The sequence below is a fragment of the Phaenicophaeus curvirostris genome, chromosome 3 (genome assembly GCF_032191515.1).
Source record: "Phaenicophaeus curvirostris isolate KB17595 chromosome 3, BPBGC_Pcur_1.0, whole genome shotgun sequence".
In the NCBI taxonomy this organism is placed as follows: Eukaryota; Metazoa; Chordata; class Aves; order Cuculiformes; family Cuculidae; genus Phaenicophaeus; species Phaenicophaeus curvirostris.
In genome coordinates this window covers 33,630,195-33,642,879 of record NC_091394.1, presented here as the reverse complement: position 1 = coordinate 33,642,879, position 12,685 = coordinate 33,630,195, and the positions used below count along the sequence as shown (strand labels likewise).

General features: G+C 44.8%; 1 protein-coding gene across 2 annotated transcripts in view; it reads left to right on the top strand.

Annotated features, from left to right (window-relative positions):
- Positions 1-7,045: 7,045 nt before the first annotated feature.
- SSR1 (signal sequence receptor subunit 1) overlaps positions 7,046-12,685 on the top strand; it is a 27,553-nt gene continuing 21,913 nt past the window's right edge. The window contains exons 1-3 of one of the 2 annotated variants that reach the window (XM_069853612.1): positions 7,046-7,253; positions 10,645-10,763; positions 12,453-12,540. In XM_069853612.1, coding sequence (XP_069709713.1) covers positions 7,169-7,253; positions 10,645-10,763; positions 12,453-12,540 — 292 coding nt within the window. In that variant the 5' untranslated portion in view covers positions 7,046-7,168. The remainder of the gene's footprint in view (positions 7,254-10,644; positions 10,764-12,452; positions 12,541-12,685) is intronic. The other variant, XM_069853613.1, reaches the window with a different exon arrangement.

Sequence of the window (12,685 nt, the reverse complement as noted above, 5' to 3'; positions counted from 1 at the left end):
CATTAACACTCTTTGAAACCATTCTGAGAAACTTAATTTTTTTTTTAACTATATAAAATTTCAGGATACCTCTTAGAAGACAATGGAGTCACTAAGTCATAGAAACACTGTAGAAACAACACGCCTTTCTGTGTAGCCAACTGGAAGGAGACTTTAGGTGTGGGCATGGCATTTCCCCCCGAAGAGGAATCCATAGGCAAAGAAGATCAAAGGAGAATGCTGGGTTGATGAGAAGAAAACACTATTAAAAAAGAATTGCAGGAATCTGGGACAGGTTTCATTGCCAGAACAATTATCAGTTAAGCCCCTAGTAGTTACTCATGAAAAGCCATTTGTAGAAATACGGGAGTCACTGCTTGATTGGATTATGAAAAAATCCTCCGTAAAAGACATGTCTCATTTTCTCACTCAACCCTATGTCTCTCTATTCAAGATATATTCAGGTGTTGGTACTGAGAAACAGTTTTCTGGAGAAGATAATTTGAATTTAGCAAACAAAACTGTCAGTCCAGAAGAATGGAGGCTTGAATGATGAAAATACCCGTCTCTGATAAGACTACCAGTAGTGCTTTAAATAACATGTGTATTGCAATATTTTATATGTGAGTGCCAGGCCTCCGGGATGTATAATATAAAAGAGAACTGTTAAGAATATAAAATGCAGATGCTGTAGTTGCACCTTGAATTACCCAGGTAATCCAAGGGAGCAACACATTTTCATTGAAGTTCCCATTCAGATGGCAAATTATTAAACTTTTAATTTTTAATTATTTTTAAATGAAATTATGTTTAATTACAATTATTACAAATTATTACAGGTTAAAAATGATACACTTTTGGTAAGCAGCCACTGGACAACAGACAGAGCCTCCGAACAACTGGCGAGAAAGCAACAATAGTGTATCATCTCATTCCTTGCCTGAGAACAGAGCATATATACCAGGTGTGATACAGTCAAACAGAAAAGTGAAAAGAGGTAAAAGAAAGTGTAATAGAGCACAAGAGAGGAAGTGCTGAGTCTCCACTAGAATCTGAGGTGCTTTTTCTTATTTATAATTTTCTGTCTTTTTCGGTTACAAGTAGTATTCTTATAAAAAAAAAATCTTGAGGATACTGGGGCTGAAAAAAAGAGCAACCTTTCTGAAGCGTGTGGAAGAACTTACATCTATATACTGTCTCCTTCAAACAAAGCACAAAGCAGAACTGGAAACCAGGTTTTGGAGACAATGCTTGGAGATGGATCATACCGTATGTAAGAAAGACAAAAAGATATGAGAACTGCAGCACCTCAGAAAAAAAAAAAAGCAGAAACATGAGGCCAAGACTGTTACTTCAGCCCTGCATGTGCTAGGGCAGGAAAAAGGAGAGTACACAGAAATGGCTCTTATCCTTGAAAACAAAATTCCAGGAAGAAAAGGATGGAAGGTTGGCAGAAGTCAAGAGCTGGGATTTAGATATAACAAGCTGACTACTCAGTTTCAAATACTGCAAGAAGAATTTAAAAATAATCAAGCTGAAAATGCAACAGCAGATTTGAGAGCTCAGTAGAGAGAACCAAAAGCTGCAACAACAGAGGGTGAAAGACAAAGAACAAAACTGCATCCTGCAGCTTGAAACCAGATGGAAAAATACCTATGATGAAGTCAAGAGATTCACAGACAGGTAAGGAATAATTCAGACCATACAACACTGTAAGCATCATAAGTATCTATAATGGACAGAGCTCCTAGTTACCATCTGTGGCTTCCCCTTCCCTTCTCAGGACAAACTTCCACTGACTCAAGCAGAGGGTTCTGACCAAAACGTTGAGAATCAGGGAAGTATGTAAACCTGTGTTTCTCTTGAAGAACATAAAAGTTAAGACAGCACAACTTCTTTTAATTCCTTTACTGGACTTGAGTGCCAGCGTGGAATTTTGTCTTATAGAGATACTTTTACAATCGTCTACTTTCAAGTAGTGATTGACTACTTTGCAATTTATTATTTGAAATAAACAAGGGAATAAAAGTCATGGCCTGTTTTTCACTGCTTCAAGGGGAAAAGAAATAAAAGGATTGGGTTGTAAATAAATGTTCCAGAGTTTGACACCTTATGTCTTTCTTCAACTTTGCAGAAGCTCCTAGATGCAGCTTTTCACAGAATCACAGAATAGTTTGGATTGGAAGGGGCCATTAAGGATCATAATAAAGGCCCTATTGGACGCAGAAGGAACAACAGTGACAGGGGATGAGGAAAAGGCTGAGATACTTAATGCCTTCTTTGCCTCAGTCTTTAATTGTAAAGAAAGTTGTTCCCTCTGTGTACAAACCCAGGAGCTCGAGGAGCAAAATGAGGCTCCCATGATCCAAGAGGAGGTGGTCAGAACCTTGCTAGCCCAACTAGACACCCACAAGTCTATGGGGCCGGATGGGATTCATCCAAGGGTATTGAAGGAGCTGGTGGATGTGCTGGCCAAACCCCTTTCCATCATCTTCCAACAGTCCTGGAAGACTGAGGAAGTCCCACTGGACTGGAGGCTGGCTGATGTTGTGCCCATCTACAAGAAGGGTCGCAGGGAGGACCCAGGGAACTACAGGCCTGTCAGTCTGACCTCAGTGCCAGGGAAAGTCATGGAGCAGGTGATCTTGAGTGCTGTCGTGAAGCACATGCAAGATAACCGGGTGATCAGGCCCAGTCAATACGGGTTCACAAAAGGCAGGTCTTGTCAAACTAACCTGATCTCCTTCTATGACAAAGTGACCCGGCTGCTGGATGAGGGAAAGGCTGTGGATGTATCTTCCTGGACTTCAGTAAAGCCTTTGACACAGTTTCTCACAGCATTCTGCTTGAGAAACTGTCAGCCTCTGGCCTGGACAGGCGCACACTCTCCTGGGTGGAAAACTGGTTGGATGGCCGGGCCCAGAGAGTGGTGGTAAATGGTGTGAAATCCAGCTGGAGGCCAGTGACAAGTGGGGTTCCCCAGGGCTCAGTGCTGGGTCCAGCCCTGTTCAATGTCTTTATCAATGACCTGGATGAAGGCATTGAGCGCACCGTTAGCAAGTTTGTGGACAACACTAAGCTGGGTGGAAGTGTCGATCTGCTGGAGGGTAGGGAGGCTCTGCAAAGGGATCTGAACAGGCTGGACTGCTGGGCTGAGTCCAACGGCATGAGGTTTAACAAGGCCAAATGCCGGGTCCTGCACTTGGGGCACAACAACCCTGTGCAGTGCTACAGACTAGGAGAAGTCTGTCTAGAAAGCTGCCTGGAGGAGAGGGACCTGGGGGTGTTGGTTGACAGCGACTGAACATGAGCCAGCAGTGTGCCCAGGTGGCCAAGAAGGCCAAGGGCATCTTGGCTTGTATCAGAAACGGTGTGACCAGCAAGTCCAGGGAGGTTATTCTCCCTCTGTACTTGGCACTGGTGAGACCGCTCCTCGAATCCGGTGTTAGTTCTGGGCCCCTCACCACAAGAAGGGTGTTGAGGCTCTGGAGCGAGTCCAGAGAAGAGCAACAAAGCTGGTGAAGGGGCTAGAGAACAAATCTTACGAGGAGCGGCTGAGAGGGCTGGGGTTGTTTAGCCTGGAGAAGAGGAGGCTGAGGGGAGACCTCATTGCTCTCTATAACTACCTGAAAGGAGGTTGTAGAGAGGAGAGTGCTGGCCTTTTCTCCCAAGTGACAGGGGACAGGACAAGAGGGAATGGCCTCAAGCTCTGCCAGGGGAGGTTTAGGCTGGACATTAGGAAAAAATTTTTTACGGAAAGGGTCATTGGGCACTGGAACAGGCTGCCCAGGGAGGTGGTTGATTCACCTTCCCTGGAGGTGTTTAAGGCACAGGTGGACGAGGTGCTGAGGGGCATGGTTTAGTGTTTGATAGGAATGGTTGGACTCGATGATCCGGTGGGTCTCTTCCAACCTGGTTATTCTATGATTCTATGATTCTGTGATCTAGTTTTGTCTGTTTCTTCCCTGAACTGGGGAGGTTCAAGACTGGACACAGTATTCTAGATAAACTCTAATACTGATTAGAGAGGTAGCAGTCACTCACCTTGATATGCTGGCTGTGCTCCTCTTCATATAGCCCAGGATGTTCTCGGCGTTTCTTACTGCCAGTGTGCACTGCTGCTGCACAACAGCTTAGTGCCTACAATTTAAGAGACTCTTGTCTCTTAAATTTTGTAAGGTTCATGTTGGCTCATTCCTGCAGCTTGCCTGGGTCCCTGTGGGTGGCAGCCCTGCACTCAGGCCTATCTGCTGGGTCCCTACCACCACCCCACCACCTGCACACCTTGTAGGCACTTTGCCCCCAACAAATCATTGATGAAAATATTAAATTGGACAGGTCCTGTCACATTCCTCTGCAGTATTACCCTTGTTATTGGCACCCAGATGGAGTATGAGGCTCCAGAGAGCCAGCAGATTTGACTGTTAGCTAGACGATAGAGATTCGCTGCATCTGATTAACAAAGCTTTGTACCCTCACCTATTTCCCATTAAAGAGTTCCAGAACAGGGGCATTTTGGATGCAGAAGCCTGCAGGGTGGTGATCTGCTTTTGTAACCTGGCTGCAGTCTTCAGCAAGGACCTGGAACTATCCCTGACTGGGAACTATCAGGGAACCCTATGAGCAAGGTCCCATGACACTTAGTTCAGGGTTCAAGGAAGCCCGAGCTAACTGCCAGGAAGCATGCAGCAGGATTGCTCTGATCCACAAGTGAAGATGGACCAGAAGCTGAAGGTGACCTCAGGACAGGCAATGTCCCACTAGCCATGGCACAGAACCACAGCACGTGAATGAGTTTGAGATAGCAACAGGTTCTGCCAAGAGTCCCAGTGACTCTGAAAGACCTCAGCGTCTGGAAAGTCAGTAGCTCCTCTGGCTGATGATCCTTGTATCACTATTTCATAATGTTTGATAACACTTCTGGTGCATCTGATAAAGATTAAATACATTATTTTTTATTGACTTGATATGCTAGATTTTTATATAAATTTGTGTCAAATGGAGCCATGACAAAATAAAAAACAGAATGAAATGCAATGTGGTTGGGTTTAGCTGCAAAACTGGATAGTTAGTAAAAAAAGTGCTTGATTATTAGATGTAAAATAAACTTTTCTTTGTTGAAAGTGCTTTGTGTGTTCTTCATTGAGCTGGGAAAGAAAATGGTTGTCAGACCCAGAACACACTGTTCAAATTTGAATGTGCCAATGAAGCCATTTAAATGTATATGAAGTCATCTAAGAAAACAGATCTGCTTCATTCATTTCCCACAGCACAATGTGTAATGCTTAAGAATTAATTGAATCTTCATTTTCCCTTTTTCCCCCCATTTCTTTAACACTGACAACTCTACCACAGTCATAGGTGGCTTCCTGTGTAATGATTATTCCATATGTAATTACGTGTACATATTCTTGTAGTGGTTATACTTTATTTCCCTATTCTACAGACTTTAGGCTTACAATATAATCTTTCTGTCATAATATATGACAAATAACTGTGTCCTGGTCTTAGATTCTTTTCCCTCACTAACATTACTAAACACATCCTTTATTAGTAGAATCTCATAAAGCCTCAAATACACACACTATGCTAGGTTTTGTAATGTATTCTGCATGCATGAGATTTCTGGGATATGTTATACATACTGAATAATGTTATACATAATAAAAGGGGCTACAGAAAAGCTGGGGAAGGACCTGTTAGCAAGGCCTGTTGCATAAGGACAAGGAGTAATGGCTTCAAACTAAGGGAGGGAATATTTAGGCTGGATATAAGGAAGACAGTTTTTACAGTGAGGGTGGTGTTTGGGTTGGAAGGGACCTTAAAGATCATCCAGTTCCAACCCCCTGCCATGGGCAGGGACACCTCCCACCAGACCAGGTTGCTCAAGGCCCCATCCAACCTGGCCTTGAACACCTCCAGGGATGGGGTAACCTGTGCCAGTGATCACCACTCTCATGGTGAAGAAATTCCTCCTAATGTCTAGTCTAAATCTGCCCCTCTCCAGTTTATACCCATTCAGGTATAATGGTTTATGCCCTTTCAGGTACTGGAAGGTCTCTATAAGGTCTTTTCGGAGCCTTCTCTTCTCCAGGCTGAACATCCCCAACTCCCTCAGCCTGTCCTGATATGGGAGGTGCTCCAGCCTTCTAGTCATCCTTGCAGCCCCTCCTCCGGACCCGTTCCAGCAGCTCCATATCCTTCTTATGCTGAGGGCTCCAGAACCGCACTTTAGAAAGTTTCCAGCGATCCCACGTCTCATGTCATTAGAAGGAAACCTCGTGTGCGTTTTATTTCTCCCTCTGTACCCGGCACTGGTGAGACCGCTCCTCGAATCCGGTGTTCAGTTCTGGGCCCCTCACCACAAGAAGGATGTTGAGGCTCTGGAGCGAGTCCAGAGAAGAGCAACGAAGATGGTGAAGGGGCTGGAGAACAGGCCTTATGAGGAACGGCTGAGAGAGCTGGGGTTGTTTAGCCTGGAGAAGAGGAGGCTGAGGGGAGACCTCATTGCTCTCTATTACTAACTGAAAGGAGGTTGTGGAGAGGAGGGAGCTGGTCTCTTCTCCCAAGTGACAGGGGACAGGACGAGAGGGAATGGCCTCAAGCTCCGCCAGGGGAGGTTTAGGCTGGACATTAGGAAAAAATTTTTCACGGAAAGGGTCATTGGGCACTGGCAGAAGCTGCCCAGGGAGGTGGTTGAGTCACCTTCCCTGAAGGGGTTTAAGGCACGGGTGGACGAGGCGCTGAGGGACATGGTTTGATAGGAATGGTTGGACTCGATGATCCGGTGGGTCTTTTCCAACCTGGTTATTCTATGATGCTATGATTCTATGATTTCCGATGACAGAAAGGACCATCGGCCACTCGGGGCGGGGAAAGGGCGGTGGGAGCGCCGCGCATGCGCAACGCGCGCGATGGGGAGCGGCGGGAGTCGGGGGGGGCGGGGGGGTGGTGCCCGTCGCGCTCACGTGACCACTCGGCCTCCTCCCCGGCGGAGCCACGTCCGCTGCGGCGCGCGGGTGGCGGGCGGGGCCGGGGGCGGAGAGCGGCCCCGGATGGAGGCCGGCGCCATTGGGAGGGGAGGCGAGCGGGGTGCGTGCGGCGCGCTCGTGTGCGGGTGCCGCGTGGTTCTGTGCGTTATCCTCCCCCCACAAGACACGCACCTCCGCCCCAGCTCCTCCCCGCCGCCATGAGGAGCCTCTCGCAGCTGCTCTGCCTCGCCCTGCTCGTCTTGCCGGCCGCCCTGCTGCTCGGGGGCTCGCGCGGCGGCCCAGGTAAGGGGGGGGGGACGGGACGGGACTGGGGGTTGTGATACCGAAAATGCCAGCAAGTAAACTCTCCCTAAGACTCTTTTTCGAGTTCTAGCCAGCGAGCATCCTTTATCGGGCCTGGGCGGCGTGAGGGAGCGATCTCCCCATCAGTCGCGTGCAGCGAGGGAAGAGCTGGGGGCAGCTCTTGTCTCCCACTTAGGCGTATTGATCTTTCCAGAAGCCTTATGCCTGTTCTGTTGCTTTCCAGGGGCTCATTTTAACGTTATTATGAACTTCAGGACAATCGAATCTCTTGCTAGTTTGGAGCTAGCTCTTTGCTTGACCTTGCGTTTGAGGGAGGGAAACACTCAAACAGAGGTGGCTATCTGCTCAGCACTGATCAGGCTGGACACGAGGTGTAACAGTGACTAAAAAAATACGCTATAAAAACCCATGCTGTCAGAGGGAAGTTCTGGCTGACTTTTAAAAAAAATGCAGTTACTTAGATGAACGTAACTCTTCTTTAGCTTAAATCAAAATATTCCACTTCTTTTAATAGTAACTACTTCTTTTGTCACGTGGAATCATAGAATAGTTTGGGATGGAATGGGCCTTAAAGACCATCCAGTTCCAACCCCCCTGCCATGAGCAGAGAAGCCTCCCACCAGACCAGGCTGCCCAAGGTCCCATCCAACCTGGCCTTGACCACCTCCAGGGATGGGGCAGCCACAGCTTCCCTGGGCAGCTTGTTCCAGGGCCTCACAACCATTGTCATGAAGAAACTCCTCCTTATGTCTGGCCTGAATTTGCCCCTCTCCAGTTTATACCCATTGCCCCTCGTCCTATCACTACAAGCCCTTGTAAAAGGTCCCTCCTCTGCTTTCTTGTAGGTCCCCTTAAGGTACTGGAAGGTTGGAAGGACTAATTATTTTTCAAGGACTAATTTTAATGTTGTTAATGAACTTCAGCCAGACCTCTTGCCGATTTGGAGCTGGCTCCAGCTCTGCCTGGCCTTGCATTTGAGATGGGGAAAGGTTGCAAACAGAGGTGATCGTGGATGACACATCTGTTCAGCACTGATCACACTTAAAAAGACTTTGAGAACAAGTCTTATGAGAGGCGGCTCAGGGAGCTGGAATTGTTAAGCCTTGAGAAGAGGAAGCTGAGGGGAGACCTTATTGCCCTCTAGACTACCTGAAAGGAGGTTGTAGAGAGGAGGGAGGTGGCCTCTCCTCCCAAGTGACAGGGAACAGGACAAGGGGTAATGGCCTCAAGCTGTTCCAGGGGAGATTCAGACTGGACATCAGAAATTTTTCACAGAAAGGGTCATTGAGCACTGGAACAGGCTGCCCAGAAAGGTGATTGTGTCACCATCCCTGGAGGTATTTAAAAGACAGGTGGGTGAGATGTTCAGAGACGTGGTTTAGTGGCAGATAGGAATGGTTGGACCTGATGATCCAGTGGGTCTTTTCCAACCTAGTGATTCAGCGATTCTGTGAAAACATGTAACAGTGTCTGGAAAAACACTATTTGAAGAACCATGGCATAAAACCCATGTGGTCTAGAGGGACATTCTGTTTAACTTCCAAAAAACTCAGTCACTTAGATGAATTTTCACTTAAATGGAAATATTCCCTTTTTTTTGTCGTACAAACTACTTGTCCTGGGCTGTCGCAGCCACCTTGGGGCTGCCCGGGATGGGGCTTTGCCGCAGGGGGAGTGAACCGAGCCACGCTTGATGCCGCTGTCCCGCTCAAAATAGAAAAGTAGAACCCGCTTGGGGTTGTAGCAACGGGTTTGTCTTTTTTTTTTTTTTTTTTTTTTGCTTTGCTCTCGGTGCTGGTTTCCACAGTGAATCGTTAGCAGATGCTCTGGCTGCCAGCTTGCCTTCCCACCTCGTCTCCCTCCACCCCTTCACAGCACCCGAGCGTTCATCTCTGTTTACACTACGGCGTTGTGCGATTCACTATCTGAAAAATTGCCCTTCTGCTGCTCTGTCTGAAAGGACAGAAGGGCAGCTGAGGGGCCCAGCCCTCCCAGTGGGCTGCAGCGTAAGCCGCGTGTTAGCGCCTTCCTGCAGCAGGCAGCTTGCCTTTCCCGCTATTGCCACATCATCAACCCTCTGACATCCATTGCAAAGGCTGCAAACGAGAATGTGCTAGCGCGGTTTCTTGTGGGGGATGCCTATAACCTACCCGTAGCCTGCTCAGATACGAAGGTTTTGATCAAATAAAGTCATTCCTTTGTAGGCTTAAGTTTAAAGCATAAGTAAATAACTTCAGCAAATAAAATCACTGTAGTTAGTCTTAAGTGTTGCACGTGGTTGAGCAAAAGTCTTTCAGTGCGCATTCTAGAGGCACTTGAGAGGGAGGTTGTATTTGCTTTTCCTAGCTCTGACTGACAGTTCTGAAGTCCTTGGATATACTTGTCCCGATCAAGAATTCTGATTCCCCATGGAAGTTTTTAAATATTTGTTTAACGTGTGTACTCATAGCAATTAGATGGTTTTTCTTTCCAGGCTTGTGTAAATCAATCATCCATTCATTTCTACTCTTTCATTTTGGAAAATGTTAGCTTTATTTAAAAAAAAATGCAGTTTGGTGTTTATTTTTAGAAAGTTCTCGCTCTAGCCTGCACATGCTCTGCGGATGGGCAGAACTTTCTCTTGTTGCCACTATTTGTATTAATTGTATCTGTCCGGTGTTTGAATGTATGAGTCTCAGCTCCATGAAAGCAAAGAGGCAATGAACCGTCTCACTGTGCTTGTCTTGGAGCTGTGCTCCAAATCAGGTTTTTTTATGACTAGTGTTGTGGTTCTTTTAGGCATACCATATACTGCTATATCCATGTTAAGGAAATCATATTAGAAAAGGCTGTGTTTTAAAACTCAAGTGAAAATAAGTACGAAGACATTTTAACTACCTGTGAAAGTGTAGTATTCTGATAGCAGCATAAGAAAAAGACATGTTAATGATTTACTAAGCTTATTAGTCTTAAAAGAAACGGTGCTCACTAAATTAATGTCCTGGCAATAGCAATGTCTTTTTTTTTTCCGTATCTGTAATGGCAAAACAAAATTAAAATAAAAAATTAAATGATAGCTTTTACGGCAGGTTGTTTACCCTCTGTGAACTTCATGTTGTCCAGCTGTAAACTTTTTGGTTTTGAACTTACAAGCACATAAATGAGTACTTCAGAAAGTTATTAGCGAAGGAGAAAGATTGAAAGATCAACACAGGTGAACATTTAAATGTGAGGGCTTTGCAAGTGAGGCTTCAAAGCACCATATTTGACAGATTTTTAAGAAATTCTTCAAACACTGGTTTGAAAACTGTACTACAATGACAGTTTTCTGTTGATTGACAGAAAAAAAAAATTGATAAAGCTTTCTTTTGTTTGCATTTTGTTTTGGTAGGTTCAAGTTTATTAGTAGCAGCTCAAGATGCTACAGAAGATGAGGAAGGTGTGGAAGATACCATAGTTGAAGATGAAGATGATGAAGCTGAAGTTGAAGAAGATGAGCCAACAGACTTGGTAATTGTACATGAATGTTACTTCATAACTATGAATAAGTCCTTTGGACTTCCAGTGTTTGAAGCATTGTGATTTCCAAGTAGTTGTCTCAAAGCGTCCGATTAAACTTGTATTCCATTTGAAGTTTCAGAAGGATTTGGCTTTTCTTCCCGAATTACCAGTTGACAAACAACGTGGGAACAGCCTGATTTTTCAGTACTAAACTGCAGTTCACTAAAAACCACGAAGTGAGAGAACCAGATTCTCATAGGAACCTAAGATGCATCTCAGTAAGCTGAGAACATTAGGATGTAGGACTACTTAATTCTGACTTCTTTGGTGGTGCCTTTCAAGTGGCAACAGAATCTTAGCTTCTATCTAAGCTCAGTATTAATTCTGAAACCCCTGGGTTTTGCAGCCTGTGTTCAAGTGAACATTCCTAGTCCCTGAAACTTGTTGCAGGGTATGTCTGTTAAACCAGTGCCCATATAGTTGTTCAGAGTCACTTGTTTCAACTTGATAAAGTGAAATATTTTATGTAGTTGCACGATGTGCTTGTGGCACTGAAGTATTTGACTTGCTAGACACTTGGTGTACTTAAATTAGTATAACAATTTCTCAGTTTTCTGGTGTAAGATTAGAAAATTTGGGAAATTATTATAAGGAGAAGACATTCATGATGAAAGTGGACACCTGGTGAATTGTTCTTTGATTCTATTAGATTTTTACTGATATTGGTAAGTTGGTGAGCTTGTGGTCAACCAGCTCTGCTAAGTGGTAGAAGGTTTGCTATGTATTTGGTGCCCTACACTTCTTGGGCAGTTTCCTTTATTTGTCACTGAAATGGGAGGATGTAGTTTTGGACAATATCTTGATTCCTAGGTGCTCAGTTCTGATTTGTGACTTTCCTAGATCATGGTACAAGTACGACTGATCAGTGGGATGTCCACTGTTTCAGATGGTTGTTTAAGCAGTGAAATCAAGTGATCTAATTGACTCACAAGCAGCTGGTTTGGGCAGTTCAAAATGGGGTCAGCCTTGGTTTTTGATGGAGGAGGTGGTGATCCTCTGGCCCCCGTGTGGGAAGATAAGCCCTCAATGCTTGTATATTCCAAACTAAAAAGTGAATCATCACAAAGGTGAGCTTGAACAAGTGAATCAACAAGCTTATTTAGTTCTAATTATCCAACCATTTCTAGGCATACATTTAACTAATAACACTTAACTAATTAAAACTGAGTAGGAAAGCTTCTATAATCACTCCTTTGGTAGTGAAAAAAGCTTCTATAAATATTCCCTTGGTAGTAAAAGTAAGTCTCGATTTCCTTATGGTTGTCTATACCTTCAGAAATGCTTGCTTTCTAAGCAGAAATAGCATAGGTATGAAAACATAACGTCTAGTTTCTATTCTTTTCCTTCCACCCCCGAACAGAGACCTTATTGTTCCTTTCTGATAAGAAACCTTTCAATGTAGCTAAATGCAGCTGAGGTTAATCACTCTGTCAAACATGGCAAGTAGAAGGATAAATGCTGAAAATGATGCTGATGAAATCTAGAGCGAGAGGAGAGTGTTAATCCTCCAACTGCAGGAATTGGCACTAATGCTTGCCATTTTTGCATGCTTGGACACATGGGATTCTCATGAAACAAGCGTGGTCTTTGCTTCACTGTTCATTATAGGATTTTTTTCAAAAAAGTCTCTTGTCTTAGACAGAAGAAAAAGAGGAAGAAGACTTGTCAGGAGAACCTAAAGCCTCGCCTAGTGCTGATACAACCATCTTATTTGTGAAGGGTGAAGGTAAGAGTCCTGTACTAATCTACAGTCTTCTTTACTATACCTTAGACTGTATCAATGTGTGCATATAACAGTGAAGCTTGAAAAAAAGCCAGAATCTGTTTGGAAATGAGCTGGGTGTGATACATGAAGCTTCTAATGATTGCAT